Below are 20,425 nucleotides of genomic sequence, written 5' to 3'. Positions count from 1 at the left end.
ATCAGCACAACCGAAGTTATTCGCATTCAGTTCGGTTTCTCATCTCGCTCAGTTCAGACGCTAGAAATCGCTCCTCTGCTATAGCAGGGCAAGTAATCAAATTTACCCGTGCACCGCTTGGTCTATTTGCAAAGGCAAAAATTAATTCCTTCTACCTAGTGTGTAACGCAAACGTAAACAAACAATGAGTGACAATGCAAAGTAAGAATATATCCCGTTGCGGGCAAACTGTGTTGCTGTTGACTACTCGAAATGTCCGGTAAGACCATCAGAATCGTCTCATTCACTCATATTTCACGATTTCTAATTCTTTTACACGTGTTGCTATATTTTGCTGATAACTCTATCTCTTTTAATGGATATTTGTTTGTTTTGTGATAGCCAGAGTAAATTTGCAACGAAAAACATTATTCCACCTTTGTGAGTTACCACTAATTGAATTAATGTTTAGTTTGCTATTTATAGCAAACTAAACATTAATTGCAGCTGCATATATGGTGGTTCAATGTTACGCGATGTTATAGTGGATTCTTTCGTAAACAAACGATTTTCGCCTCAATATAACTTTAATTCAAAGCGTTAGGATCATTCTTCGTCAAAACAAAAGAATAAAATTTATAAGTAGAATATTTCACTATAGACGACATCGTGTTTCATAGTTCCTACCCATGGGGCACACTGATACATTTTACCACCGACTGTTTATTATCCAAAAAATGTTATTTCCCGTGAATTTTACCAGCTGGAAAAAATATATGTATTAGTTAACAACAGAGTGGCACTATGTATCACTTTTGGTTACACAAATAACAAATATTATCATCAAAATTAAATTGTAGAAAAAATGTGTTTCATTGTTACCCTCTCTCCCAACTGCCATTACCAACATCGAAGTAACAACGATTACAGAAAATGTTTCCAAACCAACCATCAACACCACCAAAGAATCTAATACCGATTAAGAAGGATTTACAATATCGACCCGTAAGCACAAACAACAAATAAGAACATCCGACCGTGAGCAACATGAATGCAGTACCGATGACAACATGGACATAAACGAAAACGTGAGAGAAGACGAACCGAATGACCCCCAAGGTGCGGCAGACAACGCACCTAATATTTCACCACCAGGGAAGAGGATCTCAGCACGCAGCAGTAAGATGCGTCAACAAGACCCGACGAACAGGCTGTAACGATTTTTTTTTCTATTGTTACATATTGTAAAAACACGAAAGATTCACGGCTCAGTTGTGCTAACGCATTGAGCCGTGTCAAATATATTTGAAATAAAAAAAAAAGTTCTTCGCATTTGCAAACTGGGAAAGTATCTCATCAGAAACTTTGCAACGGGACCACCATATTGAAACGTTAAAAGTAATCTACTTCAAAAATATTGCTCGACATCACTTCGGTTAGATTGCACGTGGAAGGTTGTACCTGATCCTCACGGTAGTGATCATTTGCCAGTCGTTATTTCAATTAACAGTGAATTAGGCCTCACGAATTCAATCAATGTCCCTTATGACTTGACACGAAATATTGATTGGAAAAAATACCAATCTTTAATTTCCACTTCTCTTGTTTCGACGGAAGAGCTACCACCTACCGAAGAATATGAATTTCTAGCGGGTTTGATTATTAAAGCAGCAGAACAAACCCAAACGAAATGCAATCCTGGCATGACAATGAATAGCCGGCCTCCTAATCCCTTGTGGGGCAAAGGGTGCTCGGATGCATATGAAGCTAAACAAGTTGCTTACAAAGAAATTATGAAACGGAAAGGGTGTACACGTGCGAACTTTGAAAATTATTCGATTTTGCAAAACAAATTTGACAGTCTCCGTCGTGCCAAAAAGTCTAGTTATTGGAGACGCTTCGTTGATGGCTTGTCAAGAGAAATATCAATGAGTACTCTTTGGAACACAGCCAGAAGAATGAGGAATCGAAACGTAACGAATGAAAGCGAAGATTTTTCGAATCGCTGGATATTTAATTTTGCCAAGAAAGTTTGTCCAGATTCTGCTCCTGCGCAGAAAATCATTCGCGATGCTCCCACAAGTAACGATTCCATAGATTCGCCTTTGACATTGACATTTTCCATTGCACTCCTCTCATGCAACAATAATGCTCCGGGTCCAGACAGAATTAAATTCAACTTGGTGAAGAATCTGCCTGACCTAGCAAAAAGACGCTTGTTGAATTTATTCAATAAGCTTCTTGAGCAGAACATTGTCCCGCACGACTGGAGACAAGTGAGAGTTATCGCCATTCCAAAACCGGGAAAACCAGCCTCCGACCATAACTCGTATCGACCGATTGCAATGCTATCCTGCATCAGGAAATTGTTGGAAAAAATTATCCTATGACGTCTCGACAATTGGGTTGAGGCGAACGGCTTGCTATCAGATACCCAGTTTGGTATTCGGAGGGGAAAGGGAACGAATGATTGTCTGGCGCTACTTTCGTCAGAAATCCAACTAGCTTACGCAAAAAAAGAACAAATGGCGTCAGTGTTCTTAGACATAAAAGGAGCATTCGACTCTGTTTCCATTGATGTTCTCTCAGAGAAACTACATCAAAGTGGTCTTTCACCGATATTAAATAATTAATTATACAACTTATTGTCAGAAAAGCACATGCATTTTTCATATGGCGATTTGGCAACATTCAGACTAAGTTACATGGGCCTCCCACAAGGTTCTTGTTTAAGCCCCCTTCTCTACAATTTTTACGTGAATGACATTGATAATTGTATTGTCAGCCCATGCACTCTAAGGCAACTTGCAGATGATGGCGTGGTTTCTGCTACAGGACCAAAAGCCATAAATTTACAACAACCACTGCAAGATAGTTTGGATAATTTATCAAGTTGGGCTTTGAAGCTAGGCATCGATTTCTCTACGGAGAAAACAGAGTTGGTTGTTTTTTCAAGGAAGCGTGATCCAGCTCAGCTTCAGCTTCAGTTGGTTGGTAGAACGATAGCCCAAGTCATGACCTTTAAATATCTCGGAATTTGGTTCGATTCTACAGGTACATGGGGAGGCCACATTAGGTATCTGATAAAGAAGTGCCAACAAAGGATAAATTTTCTCCGAACAATAACCGGATCTTGGTGGGGTGCTCATCCAAGTGACGTGATAAGATTGTATCAAACAACGATACTTTCAGTAATGGAATATGCTTCTGTTTCCGTTCAGCTGCAAACACTCACATTATTAAATTGGAACGAATACAGTATCGTTGTTTACGAATCGCCTTAGGTTCCATGCAATCGACACATACGATGAGTCTTGAAGTACTAGCGGGAGTTCTTCCCTTAAAAGATCGATTCTGGGATCTCTCCTCTCGTTTACTTATACGATGTGAGGTTATGAATCCACTGGTAATTGAAAATTTCGAAAGACTTGTCGAGCTTCAATCCCAAACCAGATTCATGACAGTGTACTTCAATCACATATCACAAGAAATAACGCCTTCTAGTTATGTTATGACATGTGTTAATATACTAGATACTCCCGATTCCACTTTATTTTTCGACACGTCCATGCAAGAGGAAATTAGTGGAATCCCGGATCACCTGTGCTCTCTGGAGATCCCTAAAATATTCATAAGTAAATACCAACACATTGACTGCCATAAAATGTTCTACACTGATGGGTCACGAATCAATGAGGCCACTGGCTTCGGTATTTTCAACAATAACACCTCGATCTCTTTCAAGCTTGCAGAACCTGCCTCCGTTTATACAGCCGAACTAGCAGCAGTTCACTATAGTCTAGAAATCATTGATACTTTACTTCCGAGCCATTATTTCATCCTCACAGATAGCCTCAGCACAATTAAGGCATTACGCTCATTACCGCTTGATAATCACGCTCCGTTCTTTTTGAAGAAGATACGAGAATACTTAACTAAATTAACAAACAAATCTTATCAAATTACCTTAGTGTGGATTCCCGCTCATTGCTCCAAACCGGGTAATGAGAGAGCGGATAATTTGGGGGCGCTGGACGGTGACATCTATGAAAGACCTATTGCCTTCAATGAATTTTATAGCGCTTCTCGTCAGAGGACGCTTACTAGTTGGCAAACATCATGGGACAATGGAGATCTGGGACGGTGGTTGCACTCAATTATCCCTAAAGTATCAACGAAGGCATGGTTCAAAGGGTTGGATGTAAGTCGAAACTTCATTCGTGTGATGTCTAGACTCATGTCCAACCATTATACGTTGAATGCGCATCTCCGCCGTATTGGGATCGCAGAAGATAATCAATGTGCTTGCGGAGAGGGTTACGAAGACATTGAACATATTGTTTGGTCTTGCACTGAATATCGTGAAACCAGATCCCAATTAATAGACTCCTTACGAGCCAGAAGAAAACCACCCTATGTTCCTGTTCGTGATATCCTCGCTTTACGAGATCTCACATACATGGGCCATATTTATCATTTCCTGAAAACAATAAATATTCAAATATAATTATCCCCACAATGTTTCTAGTTTTTTTCCCTTGCTACCCACAAACAATTTAGATTTCTTCGCAATTAGTTAAGTTAGATAAAACGATATAAATAAAGAAAAAAAAATAAACAAAGATTACAGAAAAACTATCAATAGGTTTGCAATGAAATTCAAGAAAATATAGTATAAATAAAAATATTCAAAATGATGATTATCCTCAGTGTTCGCATTAGAAAGTGAACTTTTATTATAACGTGATAGACTTAAGAACTTTTGTAACATGTTATATAAAAAAACCCCGGCGTAAAAAAGCTTTTGCAAACGCCGTGTCAAATAAACGTTTTATGAAAAAAAAACTTCAAAAATATACAATATAAAAATAAAATTCTACACACGTCGCTGGATCATGTATTGGAATTTGCGTTTCGACTTCGTCTCACCAGAATCAGACAGTAACTTAGTGACAGGACTATTTTTTAAAGTTAACCATGTTGTCTTGAAACTACACTTAAACACCTTTCATTTGACTTATAAACAATGAAAATCGCTATGCTATATTTCATCCTAAGGAGGAAAATTTGGTAAAAACCAAAATTTCTCACTAGGGTGAAAATTTGTTGGTACAACCAGTCTTTGTACAGGAGGGCACAAATCCTTATTTCATACTTAGTTGCGTTTCGGCTTCACTGTGTCTCATCGGCATAAACAGAACTTCTGCTCGAACGGGACATCACGTTTGATCAGTCGTTCGATTGAAACACAAAGTGTGTTTTAGTTTTAAGGGATTTGCGTCAAGCCGGCGCTAGTCTATTCCGACAATAAGTTAGTGTCGGTTTCTGATGAGGCGAAGCCGAAACGCAACTAAGTATGGAATGAAAATCGGCTCAGCAGTTCAAAAGCTATGAATTAAAAAAAATCAACTTTTGAAAAATCACGATTTTCTGCACCAGTCTAACGTGGAAAGGGACACCCTAATGACGAAATAAAAAACCTATTTTAATCCACCTAGCGGTGCAATTGTGCCTTTCTCAATCATGAATCACGAGAATGTGTGCGTTGTTTATATTCATTAAAAACTTTTAAATGCATATATTACATTTTATTATTATACATCACATGACAACTATATACAGGAAAATAAATCATTATTCGAATTCTAAAATTTTGAAAAATAAAAAAACAGCCATGGTAATATTGAACTGAAAACCTATTTTAATCCACCTAGCGGTGCAATTGTGCCTTTCTCAATCATGAATCACGAGAATGTGTGCGTTGTTTATATTCATTAAAAGCTTTTAAATGCATATATTACATTTTATTATTATACATCACATGACAACTATATACAGGAAAATAAATCATTATTCGAATTCTAAAATTTTGAAAAAGAAAAAACAGCCATGGTAATATTGAACTGAAAAACGTTTTTAATCCACCTAACAGTGTGATGAGACATTTCTTATAACTCTTATCACTCTCTTCGGATATTATATCGTTTGAGAACATTTAGAACTTGATGCTTCGCGATGTTTTTGATAACACATACTACATGGGATAGTGGCAGGACTCAGAGAATAGCTCAAATCAGCATAGGACAACATCAGTGCTAGAAATCTCAAACCAAATCAATGGGAAAGTGAATGGCCCATAAAATAGACATACAAACGAATTGTTTCTAATGCTCTGTTATTAAAATATCTAAATTCCTCAATCAATGCATTGTGGTGGGAAAATTGAATTTTCTTAAAGGGGTTATATAATGTACAGAGCCAAAAAAATCGATTTTTTTAATCGATTTGAAGTTTATACTTTACTCAAATTTCCAACGCGACTGACAACTAAGAAATCAACGCTTTTTCTTGAAAAGGGCGATACTAGCAGTGATACCATTCAAAGAAAATCAACAGTGAATATTTCCAGACTTGGTTTTATTTCATATTTAAGAACTATTGTGCTTTTACATCCTAGATTACATGATTCAGTGATCGAAACCCAAAACTTCATAAAGTATTTGAAAATATTAAATTAAAATTTGTTTTTGCTATTGAAATTGACAAAATGATAGTATCGCCCCTTTGGCGATTGCCTACTTTTTCCGTCCCACCTATCAGCATTGAAGTATCGCCCTTACGTTTTTTTTACAATAACTATCGTTCTACACCACCGATTTCGTCCATGTTTTTTCAATAGAGATCATTGTTACTATTTACAGCTGGTATCAGCTTGATAATCCTAAAAAAATACGAAAATAACAGTTTCGCCTCTAAACTGCTAGCAAAAAAGTATCGCCCTGTTTGTTTGCATGGAGCGTGGAGGGCGAAACTTTAAATAAACAAACAAAAATACAGTTTCACGCGTTGTATTTTTTGCTGTAGTTTAAGAAAGCAATATCGTAGAATCAAACTTTTTAGGTTAATTTGTTGCGTTTCAAAACCCTCATTCGCATGTATGAAAAAAAAGCCTTATGTTTACATTTGTAAGTATCGCCCTTTTCACAAAAAAGCTTTGAAATGAAATCGCAGCTCCTGATATCACGCTATCTCTGAAGTGCATGCGTGCATAGTTTCAAATTTTACTTCGACATCGACTTTTTCTAAAGGTGACTTCCCAGTAGTATTCTTGATTTGAATTATTATCGCTAATCCTAATGCCAAAGAACAAATAAAAACCTCTCGAAAACGAACCATTTGGAAAAATCATCATCATTACTGGAATTTTCATTTTCATGAAACTTTTCGATAACCTTCCGTCACTCGTGTTAATGCATTGGGTGCACAGTGCTCTGAAAATCTAGCGAAATCGTCTTAGGGCACCAGCGGGTCTATAAAGAATACTAAAAATTAATTTCTATTCCATAATTTTCAGTTCAGCAATTCGAGAGATCGTGCTCACCGCAATCCATGAAAAATAGACTACGTTGTGAAACGATGGTCACTATTTATTAAAAAATCACGGTTAAATAAAAAATAAAACTATTAAAAAATTTCAAATAGTTTATAATTTTCACAAACTTATTAGGAAAAATTGTTTAATAAGCTTTCGTAATACTGTGTAGGAAAAAAAGCTGAAAATTTCAGTATTTTCTCTATCTGCAACATATAAACCCTTAAGTATACGAATTAATTGGTATACAAATTGGAATAGGTTCGCCAAATTTTGGAAGAAGTCCCCTTTTATTTTTTTTTATTTTTTTATTTTTATTTTGTTTAATACATCAACAGGCATATCAAAGCCCCAATGATGTTACCCTAAATACTAATCTTATTTCTAATACTCAAGTCGCACATAAAAACAATAATCATACAATAATTACAAACAAAGAATAAAAAGGTCAAGTGTTGTTAACGAAATGATTAAACAATCTGGAGAAATGTACACGCAGAGTATGTCGAGAAACGTTGAAATCAAATGCTGAAGCTACCTGGTTGAAAATTCGTTGCAGACCAGTGATGGCTCCATACATACTATAATTTGTGCGTCGAAATGGCAACCGGAACATATTGTTGTTACGTAGTGCTCGAGGTGCGACGTTTATGTTGATTTGTTCCAAAATAGCTGGGGCATCTATACGGCCTTGCAGAGTGTCAGCGATGAACAAAGCTGTTGCGGTATTCCTTCGAACATGTAGGGGCTCTAGTTGAATCAGCTGACATCGGTTTTCATAGCTAGGTAGTCGGACAGGATCTCTCCACGGCAATCTACGGAGCGCGAAACGTAAAAAGCGTCGCTGCACACTTTCAATTCTTTCAACGCCATTATTATAGTTCGGGCTCCACACTTCAGGGCAATATTCTAGAATTGATCGGGATAAAGAGCAGTACAGCGATTTGAGACAATAAACATCCGTAAAGTTTTTGGCTATCCTGAATATGCATCCCAGTGCTCGAGACGCTTTACCTACTGCATAGGATACGTGTTGTTTAAACGTAAGTTGAGAATCCAGAATTACTCCCAGATCCTTCACGTGACTGACACGTTCGATTTCTGTCTCTAGTAGACGGTAGTTAAAATAAATCGAATCCTTCTTCCGTGAAAAAGATATTACCGAGCACTTCTTCGGGTTTACATACATGCGGTTCGTATTGCACCTCCGCAGGGCAGCTCTCTTAATAGACTTCAACCGTCGCAATGTACTCGTTTGCCATGGAGGGCCGGTTTGTCGATGGTGAACTTTCTTCGGAACGTACCTGTCAATAACGTACGCCAGAACGTTCAAAACTACCTAAAAATTGTTGTAGTTCGATGCAATAAAAAAATCTCCAAAAATGAAATATACCTATTAATGTGAAACACAGTGAATAATACATACAATAAAGACCCATTTTTATCAGTCTCATGGTGTATTTTAGGCTGACAAAACGGGGACATTGACTAAATCGGACAATTTTTTTCTTTATTAGAAACTGAAGCTGTTAAAATATTCTTCCCGTCCCTTGATGTAGTCTGATAACTATTTCTGATTATGATGAACTATTTATTTTTGCATATTTCCATCTTCATGATAAGGAAAACATGCTCAAGAAAGGATTTACTCGAATTCAGTCTTGTTCGTCTGCTAGAGCCCATCAAACATATGTTCATATTTGGCTGATAAAATCGGGGTTTCAATGTATTATAATAGATATTCAGCATTCGAAAAAGTTTCTTGTGAACGAGTGTAGAACGACTTTGTTTCTACTTACTTGAAATAAGCGGCGTAGCCAGAAATTCGATTTGGTGGTGGTTTGGTGAAAATTGATCTTACTCTCCAAACGGCATAATTCCGAAACCGTAATTTTTGAAGTTTGAAAATTATGCAGAATTAATTTTCTAGAAAATAGTAACAGAGTTCGTGTCTTTAGTGAATTTGTTGAGACTTTATTGTAGCCATGATTATTATCCTGAGCAAATTCACCATAAATACTTCTTGGACGATATACCGTCAAAATTATTTTATCAAATGATGCGCAGTTTAACGTTTGTAAAACTCATCGAAGATACTAAACCTCCGAAATTGGCGGTTTCAAAATGATGCTATCTTGACCTTAAATTACTGTTTTTGAACATTTGACCTATACATATAATTGGTCATACAACAAAAATCAAATGCTCATCAAAATCGATCAGAACCTGCTAGAGTCGAATGGAAATCGTCATTTTTCATAAATTTCTCTCTACATTCGGAAGGTGTTATCCTTTTTATTAATCATATTACGTTTTCGTCTCAACTCGACGCATTCCCAAAATACCCAGCAAACCAGCAATCGTATATAAAAGTTTACAATAAATTACAAATGATGACAGACTAAATCAAAATTACAAATAGTGCAAACAAAAATTATGTTTTGTTGTAAAAAGTTCACATAAAATGCAAATCTGTGATCGAAATACAATGTTGACTTGAAGTTATTTATTAGTCCACTACAACTTAAAACAAAATTGTACATGCGGAATAATAAAGACAATTTTGAAACATTGTATAGAAATTAATTTGCAATTGGATTAGACTGCAAAATCGTTCAAAAAAATAGGTACCTCCTTATAGCACTTCGCAAATTCTCTGCCAGACTAGTTCAATATTTTAGCAATAAAAAATGGCTTGAGTACAGAATGTAGGTTGTGATTTGACAGGTATAGAAGGTATGCCATATTTAGGTTGGATTATGGTATTTTTTAGATCGTAATCACAAAGCGATAAAAATGATCAAATATAATCGTTGTTTGACAATGTATAAATAGATGAGTACATAGCGGCTATGCTGGGAATACGAAGATCTCAGGTTCGAAACTGGAAGTAAATCGTAGCAGGTAATTTTAATAATTGATGTTTCAGTAACTCCAACCTCACCCATGAAAAACATATCTACCAGTGCGGGCGTAACTGTGTCCTTATAACAGAATTATGGAAATTTCATCCTGATTTTTTATTTTCATAATATTATTTTTTTTTAAATACTTCTTGTTAGCACATTGGGGACCTTAAGCTGCATAAACCTTCATGTGTGATTGTAAAGTTGATCATATATAATCTCAAAATGATAAGCTAGATGATTGTATAATGCTTCTGATGAGATCAAAATTCGTCGTAAATCATATAGTTGTACTATGCCGATTTGTTGTACGTATATTGCCTCCACTTTTGTGCACATAGAAGAGATCTGTGCATTTTATACAATCAATTCATATCGTTGAAGAGTACAGTTAATCAAATTGCAACTTATTAAAGTGAATCAAAATGTTGGCTGGGTAAAAACCTGTTTCAATCCACCTAGTGGTGCAATTGTGCTTTTCTCATTTGTCCAGACTACGATTCCATGGCTGGTTATGTTCAATACAATGGTGGAAATGAATATTACATGTTCAGTACGATTTGCACATACATACAATGGATCGACAGCCACGATCTTGAGATACTAGATACTGAAATATTGCTTGAAACCAGCGGCAGATCATGGAGAAAGATCCGGGAGGTCCAGGTCCTGCCGAAAATTTTCAACTTGTTAAGAAATTTTAAACTAGTTTTAATTTTAAAGTAGCAACCCCTCACTGCATACTCCCTCCGGGCCGGTATGATTGACGATTTTTAGAGTGATTGTATAACCTTTCTATATGAGAAAGGCAAAAATGTACCAAAGTCCAAAAAAGTCAATTTTTGTCAAACATCTCAATGTTTCATGCATTTTAAAGTCATTTGGCATCAAAAATACAAAAATACAAATTTGATTTTGAAAATTTTTCATTTCAGTTTATATGGGAATTTGCTGTGTGATCTTCAACTCGTAACTCCGGAACCGGAAGTCCAATCAATAAAAAATTCAATAGCAGCCGATGTGATGGGGTTGTATCTTTCATTTGAGACTAACTTTGTGCAAATCGGTCCAGCCATCTCTGAGAAATAGAGGTCACATTTTTTTCCACATACACACATACACACACATATATACACGCAGACATTTTCCGATCTCGGCGAATTCAGTCGATTGGCATATGACACTCGGCCCTCCGGGTCGGGATTAGATTAACGAATTTTAGAGTGAATGAGAAAGGCAAAAACATTTTTAGCAAATGTTGAAAGTTATGCATTTTTTTGGTGAGCAGTTCTATGTTTCATAGACATTAAATCAATTTTAACTTCGCTTCCTATTAAATAAAGACCCTTATTACAGTACATTTCTACAAAAACGAGCTCAATTTGAAAATAAATCTGAGGATTATGATTGATTACAGAACTCTGGAATTTTCTATTGGAATGTTTTCAGGCAGGAATTTGATATTGATGCTATTAGACAACTGTGAAATCAAGATCAGTTACATATCAGGACCCAATTCCGACAATTTATCAAAAGTCCTCGTGATGTTTACAACAACAGGTTATCAATGTACGGATCAGATAATTGTTATTGTAATATTGAATTAAATCAGTCTGCATCAATAAATTTTCAACTTCAATCCAATATTTTTTTGGGTGTGGTGGGGGGGGAGGGGTGTTATGGTGTTAAACCCCAAAACCTTCTCTTGGCTACGCCGTTGCTTGGAGTTATTTATTTCGCTTTTTATTTTCCGATATTTTTCAGATCGATCCGATGGTTATAAGTTAGAAAAATTGTAGTCAGAAGGTTTGCACAAATGAACATTTTTGTACTGATAAGTTATCAAGTTCCTTCCAGACAACTTGGAAGTGTTCGGTGATTATTTCCAGCGGTTGTAGATACTAAAATGAAATACAAAATTCGTTTTATCGAAATAATGTTTGGCTTATTTCAATGGATTATTACTATATTGAACAATAAATAGGCAACAAAGAGTAATCCACAATCAACAAGCCATAACTTTTAATGTATTCAAAATAGATATTTGAAGTCTTCAGTAAAGTTATTCGCAAAAGTAAGAGCTACAAATTTGCTGAAGACATCATTTCGATATAATCACTTCCAAGAAAATTTGTGAAAATATCTCACTCATAGGGGGATTAATCAGCAAAAGCATAATACCAAAAGAAAGGGCAATTGCCTCCATTAAATTCTCCGAAGATACTATTGACTTAAAATAAGCCGTTTTGGCGTTAATAATAAATTACATGTTTTTGGTCATATTTCTGGCAATGGGAAATGATAAAAATCTTTCGTCCGCATTTAATGTTAAATATCTCTTTTGATAATAGTCCGATTTCAACAATCTGTAGCTTGTTCGAGATGTATTCGTTAAAGCTGTCTAAAACCATATAAATTGTTAATTTATATTGTTAATTTCGGCAGAAAATTTAAAAAAACTGCAAAAAACGCCATTTTTACACATTCAAACATTCATATCTTGGAAACTAAACATCAGAATCAAAAACAAATTAATAGCGTTCATACTGTTTTTTAGTTCTTTCATTTAAAATTGGTTTGGATAAGATCGGTTCAGCCATTGCTGAGAAACACGAATGAGAATTTGTCCGTTACATACACACACACAGACACACACACACACAGACATTGTCCCAAATCGTCGAGCTGAGTCGATTAGTATATAAGACTCGGCCCTCCGGGCCTCGGAAAAAATCTTGAAAGTTTGAGCGAATTCTATACATTTCTTTTATAAGAAATGTAAAAAGGTGCGAAATCGGCAGTCCCAAAAAGTCGATTTTTCTAAAAAAAAATTTTTCGATATAACATAAAATCTCGACGTTTCATGCATTTTAAAGATGTTTGGCATCAAAAATACGAATTCGATTTCTGAAATTTCATGGGGTCCCCCCTTTGAAAAAAAAATTAGAGTTCCGACTTATATGGGAATTTCATATGTGACCGGACGATTTAGTATATATTTCCGGACCCATATAAGCGACCCGTACGAAATTTTATAGACATCTGTGGGAATATTATAGCTATCATTTGGGACTTAGTTTGTGAAAATCGGCCAAACCATTTCCAGGAAACTGATGTGAGTTTGTAAATTTTGAAAGATGGCCGCTTTTCCCGGGCACTTCCGGAACCATCTATGGTGGTCAATGTAGTCAACGAAAGTTTGGTTGGCCGTCGGTGACCTAGAACAGCAAATTTAAGTTGTTTGAGAGATATTTTAGCGAAATTTTTACCTTTTTTGCTTTCATCGGAGTATAGGTTTGAATCACAATTTGCTATGTGATCGCACGCCACAACCTGTAACTCCGGAACCAGAAGTCGGATCAAGATGAAATTAAATAGCCATTTACGGGGACGCAATACCCTTCATTTGAGACCAAGTTTAGTCGAATCGGTCTAGCCATCTCCGAGAAACCGATGTGACTGTTATTCTGAATTCAGATACTTCCGCCGGGGCTTCCGGAACCGAGGATGGTGGCCAATGTGGCCAAATAGACTTTGAATGGATGTTAGTGACCTAATACTACAAATCGAAGCAGTTGTGGTCATATTTTGGAAAAATTTTCACCTTTATACATTCATTGCAGTATTTCTTAAATTCGACATTTTCTGCGTGATCGTACTCATCACCCTGTAATTCCGGAACCGGAAGTCGGATCCATTAGAAATTCAATAGCAGCCTATGGGAACGTTGCATCTTTCATTTGAGACTAAGTTTGTCAAAATCGGTTCAGCCATCTCTGAGAAAAATGAGTGACATTTTTGGTCACATACACACACACACATACATACATACACACATACATACACACACAGACATTTGCCGAACTCGACGAACTGAATCGAATGGTATATGTCACTCGGCCCTCCGGGCCTCCGTTAAAAAGTCGGTTTTCAGAGCAATTGCAATACCTTTCTATTGAGAAAGGCAAAAAATATGTATCTGATATTTTTCGGTAAGGAGCAATTCTACCAAATATTACAGAATTCTCAGAGATTGTACAAATTTTTTTCATGAAGTTGCTGTATATATATAACCCCGAATAATTGTCAAGGTCAATGTCGAAACGAAACAGCCGTATTCGGTAGTGAAAGTTGGCCTTTTGCAGAGTCAAACACTGATGAACCAGTTATTAAGGGTCCTTGTCGTATTAAATTTGTATCGAGCTGAACCGAGCAACTTACTTGTGTTGAAATTTGCTTCGTGGTACTGGGTTTTTCCTGGTTCATCGATATCTACGATAACTTCCTGCTGTGCGAAAACTAGAACAAGCTGTGCTGTCAGAGTCTGAAAGAAACGAAAGAAAAATAGAAAGCTCAGTGCAAAGCAATTGAATGGCTGGAACTTATTTTTATACTTTTGTTGAAAATCACTGATTGTGTATCTTCCATTTACCAAGTAGAATAAAACTGAATCATATTAAATGAATATTTGATGTGACTAAATTTAACGTCGTCTCCGACAATTTACTGTTGGGTTATGTGGAACAAAAGACGCTTATTTACAATTAAGTATGACATACTCTACTCGATATCGTCTTGTATATGCTAGCCGTGACACTACATGTTTGTAGAGCGTAGAATTGCACCAACAATGCTTGTAGAAAACAATTGTATGTCAACCCAAAGCCTAATGCTGGAAAACTCAAAGGTTAACAGCATCCTCGACGGTGTGCAAAGATAATAGCATCAGCCGGCAGCAAGCTATAAGCTTTTCGGCTACACGCCTCTCTATTATATCTTGCGTAGGTATGCTTTGCAGGCTATCCCAACGCAGCTCGTTCGGGGTTCTCGTGCCATGCCAACATAAATTGTTGACTCGGTGAATGTGTGGAGAATCCGGAGGGAACCTTGGACTAACTCAATCAATACTATGTTTGCAGATTAAATAGAATGGATTTGCAGATGCTCGGAGAATTTCAATATACTGTACAAATATATTGCCTTGAAACGGCATTCCTTATCCGACCAGCAGGATGTTGGTAAAGCTTTCTCAGAAACATTGATTAAACTAAACGATGTTATGAGAAACAAAATATTTGCAATATTTATTATGTATGTAAACCAAACGGTAGCTACAATAAACGATGATCTGATCTTCAGCACTACAACACTGAGAAATATGTGTGTCATTTGGAGATCCAGTGTAAATGTTACTCTTGGAATATAAAAACATCCCACTTTTCTCCCAACCCACATTCTGCCTATTCGAGTCTTTTTTTTTTCTTATTTTCGACACAATTCAATCACGCTGTAGTGCTCAAAATAGCTTTCAAAGTACAAATCGATTGGCGATTTAATTCTGAGGGAAATTCTGCACCTTCTTTTCAACACAAAACGCGTTCCATGTAATAAATGCTCTCGCTTCTATCAACAATTTTTAGTTCACAAAAAAAGAAAGAAAAAGCAGATCATTTTCATCGTCTTTCCGTTTCATATAAAAGCAATTGTTGTTTTCTGATGTATCTGATCCAATGCGATTCAAGAACTAGGAGTTGGAGTATTTTTATTTATCTTCAACAAAAAATTGAAAGAGATGGCTCGACTAGATGAGCTCTGATATAATTGATGTTTGAATAAGATGCGGACGAAGTAATAGCAATACCAGAAAAGGATTCCTCAATTCAATTACATCAAAACATGTCCATTCAATTTCCAATCACACGGCACACCGGTCCTTTCGAGAAAAAAGTACCTTGACTTTCAATCACAATCACTTTCAGTCGTCAATAACAAGATCCTGGAGCTAATCCTTCATTATTCTGCTCCGGATTGCCGCCGTCGTCATGAATGGTCTGAAAATATACATTTTCGTAGCTTTTATGTATCGTCGATAGCTACTATTGATACGGCACCAAACAAATCCTTGACCTATCTCGACGATTCAATAAATTTACCTTAATCCCATTCACCCGAATACCACTCCGCTTCACCGCACAGCGATGTTGAATGCTCGAACGATATGCTTGACGTAGCTAAACAAATGTCGAGTAGGGCATAAAAGCGACATAAAATCGCATGAATGAATCATGCGGGAAGAAAGAAACATTTGCGGCACACGGCACAGCGCGGTGGTTGGTGATAAGTATGCTCTCCATCCATCATTATACAGATCGTCTTATCAAGTGGGTTCTGAAATACTTTTATCGAGGAATAGCATAGAAGAAAATCCATAGTGAATATTTTTGTGGCGTGTGTCCTGTTGCCGTCGTCTGCGTACAGCTTCAGCCTTTACTGCAGCTAGTTTCGGGTTTGATTAAGGAATATCGAAATCAATGCTGATTATCCGTTGAACCGCAACTATTTTCATTGAGAAAAGTTTTCATTGTTGGCTCGCGATAAGAGACCTGTTCCTGTAATTGTATTTGGTCGCCAACTTTATGCTTATTACCAACACGTCATTGTCGCTCAGATTCGCAAGGTAATAAAGCGCCACAGGCAAATATCACACTGGAAAAAAAAATTAACAACAACACAAAGCATAAACAGCCACCTGCTGACAAGGTGTAATTAATGCAGTAATTATGAATAATTGAATAATGCCGCATTCACCAATGCAGCCCAACAAACGCACCGCAAGCGTTGCGAGCTAAACTGCCCATAAAAGCATAAGAGTCCCATATGGATTTTTGTCGAAAATGAGTTATCTGTTGGATTGTATTCTGCATCACAACTGAATCACTATGCACAAAGAAGATTAACAGGTTTGTTTAGAAAATATCGAAAAAAAGATGGGTGGGTAATGTCTGCGACATAACCGGAGAGATGTAGAATACATAAGGAACACGTTCTTCAAATATGTTGATACTCATTGGAATTTTCGGACAAAAGGTGATTTGGGCGAGGAATATTTCAAATTATTCTTTACAAAAATGATGGTGGTCCTGAAAAGGACCGGTTTTGTTGGCGTTGTTGGCCTTGGTGAGGGAGATGGCTAACGATGAAATTAATTGTTAGCATGGACAGTAGTACTGGAAGTCGCGTAGTACTGGCCAATGGAAGAACAGATAATAATTGATTCCTGAAAATCAATTTTTCTTTATTCATGTAAATTATACATACTTACAAATCTAACAGAAGATTCCTGATCATATTTCTGAATCATTAGTGCGAACATTGTGTAATTTGGTTAAGTACAATGAAAGTTACAAACTTTCCAAACTCGACCTTCTGTTCATTCAGAAATATTGAAATGGGGTGTCGTGGTCAAAGATGGGTGGGTAATGTCTGTCACATAACCGGAGCGTCGTTATTTCAATTCGAGACGTTAATTTAAATCTAATAATATTCAACAGAATCACGTTTGAATGGGAAATTTTCAAATAATTCTCTATGGTAATAATTGTGGTTCTGAAAAGAACCTTTGGTATCGGCGTTGGTGTTGATGGTGATGCGCTGGATCGTTGGATATTTTTGGCATGATAGTTACGTGCCTGGCGAACTGTTTTGTAGCCTCGAACAAAACGACAAGACTGGCTTCTTCGGGTACCATTACGGCTGAACTTTATAAGCTTAGCTCGACTTTGAAATCCTGCACAATCTCACGAATCAGACACTGGTAGGGCCATTTTGTTTGCTACTAGCACGGAGCTGCACAAAAAATCATTTAATGCAGTTAGTTCACGGGGGCTGCCAAAAAGCTTGAATAGAAGCATGCGACTTCAACGTTTCTCTTAAACACATGCAACAACACATTCGTTTTGGTAATACTGATAATAACAGTAGAAAGGAATGGAAAAGCAGTGCACGAAACGAGCGAGAGGATAATTTAAATTTTTGTTCCGTGTGCAAGCTACTTCTTTCCACCCAACGTATTATGTTGCTTGTTGAAAATTTGCTACACACCTTAAAATAAAAGTTTCAGTTTAACTCTCACTAGAACACAATTGATTGGTCCTGAAAAGAACCGTTGCTTTTATTGTAATTTACGCCCACTCCCACAAACCGACCAAGTAGGCATCAGTGGCTTCATTACGGCTGAGTTTTGTAAGCGTAGCTCGACTTTGAAGTAATACACAACCTTACGAACCAGACGCTGGAATGTTAGCCAGCGGATTAGTTGCTCCGTTGCCCTTTAGTTGGGGCGAAATACTAGCATGGCGACAGTTCCTGATCGGTAGTTGGTTGCGATGGGCCACCAGTAGCTGGGGCACTTTTGCGGACCGTCATCATCGCCAACTGCTTTCCTCCGGTGGACTGGCTGCTTGCTAGTGCTTGAACGAATACGAATGATGAGAAAAACCGACCGACCAATATTCATATATGAAAACACAAGAAAGCACTACTATCGCTCTCCCGCTCGTTTTCGTGCCATTCCTGTGCCTTTCCTTTCCGTTCGGCTACCAATACTAGCATAACCAAAACGAATATTCTGTCTTTCCATCGCCTTCAATCTAGTGGCCAGTGCTAGCAAACTTGCATGTTCAGTTTTTCAATAACAACATTCCAACAATATTTTCAAAGAATGTTGCAGATTTGAAAAGAAGGAAGGAGAAGATTTTCACAAATTTAAATTCTTTTGTTTTATTTGTTAGCGCTGATAAAGGCTATTTAGTTTGCTACTAGCAAGGAGCTGCACAAACAAATCGATTTATGCAGTTAATCAACGGAGGCTGCCAAAAAGTTCGAATAAAAGCATGCGACTAGTGTACTTTGCATGTTCTATATTTTATCAATACTAGAGAGGATCAATAAAATAATTCAAATTGTTATAGCGACATGGAATTGTGGCAACACTGGCCATGAGATGGTGGGGGAACATGCACATTCGTTTTAGTTATGATGGTAGTAGCAGCAGAAAGGAATGGAAAAGCAGTGCACGAAAACGAGCGAGAGAAGATAATTTAAATTCTCTTTCTTTCTTTCCACACATCGTATTTCTTATATTGCTTTCTGAAAATTATTTGTTATACACCATAAAATGTAAATTTCAGTTTAACTCTTATTAGAACACAATTAATTGGTCCTGTAAAGAACCGTTTATTGTTTTATTGCGGGAGCATAATTCAGACGCACTCCCCGCGGACACGGTGAGCTAGAAAGCACTATTTTGCATTCTCGAACAAACCGACCAAGTAGGCATCGTTGGCTTCTCGGGGCATCATTACGACTGAGCTTTGTAAGCGTAGCTCGACTTTGCAGTCCTGCACAATCTCACGACCCAGACGCTGGAACGATAGCCTACTCTGTTGCCCTTTAGTTGGGGCGAAATTCTTGCAGGGCGACAGTTCCGATGAGTCACCAGTAGCTGGGGCACTTTTTCCGTCCGTCGCTATTGCCAACTGCTTTCCTTCGGTGGACTGGCTGCTTGCTAGTGCTTGAACGAATACGAATGATGAGAAAAACCGAACGACCAATATTCATATACGAGAAAGCACTACTATCGCTTTCTCGCTCGTTTTCGTGCCATTCCTGCGCCTTTCCTTTCCGTTCGGCTACCAATACTAGCATAACCAAAACGAATATTCTGTCTTTCCATCGCCTTCAATCTAGTGGCCAATGCTAGCAAACTTGCATGTTCAGTTTTTCAATAACAACATTCAAACAATATTTTCAAAGAATGTTGCAGATTTGAAAAGAAGGAAGGAAAAGATTTTCACAAATTTAAATTCTTTCGTGTTATTTGTTAGCGCTGATAAAGGCTATTTAGTTTGCTACTAGCAAGGAGCTGCACAAACAAATCGATTTATGCAGTTAATCAACGGAGGCTGCCAAAAAGTTCGAATAAAAGCATGCGACTAGTGTACTTTGCACGTTCTATATTTTATCAATACTAGAGAGGATCAATAAAATAATTCAAATTGTAATAGCGACATGCAATTGTGGCAACACTGGTCATGAGATGGTGGGGGAACACGCACATTCGTTTTAGTTATGATGGTAGTAGCAGCAGAAAGGAATGGAAAAGCAGTGCACGAAAACGAGCGAGAGAAGATAATTTAAATTCTCTTTCTTTCTTTCCACACATCGTATTTCTTATATTGCTTTCTGAAAATTATTTGTTATACACCATAAAATGTAAATTTCAGTTTAACTCTTATTAGAACACAATTAATTGGTCCTGTAAAGAACCGTTTATTGTTTTATTGCGGGAGCATAATTCACACGCACTCCCCGCGGACACGGTGAGCTA

The 20,425-nt window shown here is 37.1% G+C and overlaps 1 protein-coding gene across 5 annotated transcripts in view; it reads right to left on the bottom strand.

The window, feature by feature from the left end:
- The window catches only part of LOC131694160 (uncharacterized), a 133,718-nt gene that overhangs the window by 10,057 nt on the left and 103,236 nt on the right, over nt 1-20,425 (bottom strand). For all 5 annotated transcript variants that reach the window (XM_058982631.1, XM_058982630.1, XM_058982632.1 and 2 more), the window contains one exon: nt 14,479-14,581. In XM_058982631.1, the coding sequence (XP_058838614.1) occupies nt 14,479-14,581 (103 nt within the window). The remainder of the gene's footprint in view (nt 1-14,478; nt 14,582-20,425) is intronic.

The sequence above is a fragment of the Topomyia yanbarensis genome, chromosome 3, assembly GCF_030247195.1.
Source record: "Topomyia yanbarensis strain Yona2022 chromosome 3, ASM3024719v1, whole genome shotgun sequence".
Taxonomy (NCBI): domain Eukaryota; kingdom Metazoa; phylum Arthropoda; class Insecta; order Diptera; family Culicidae; genus Topomyia; species Topomyia yanbarensis.
This window is presented reverse-complemented; position numbering and strand designations above follow the sequence as displayed.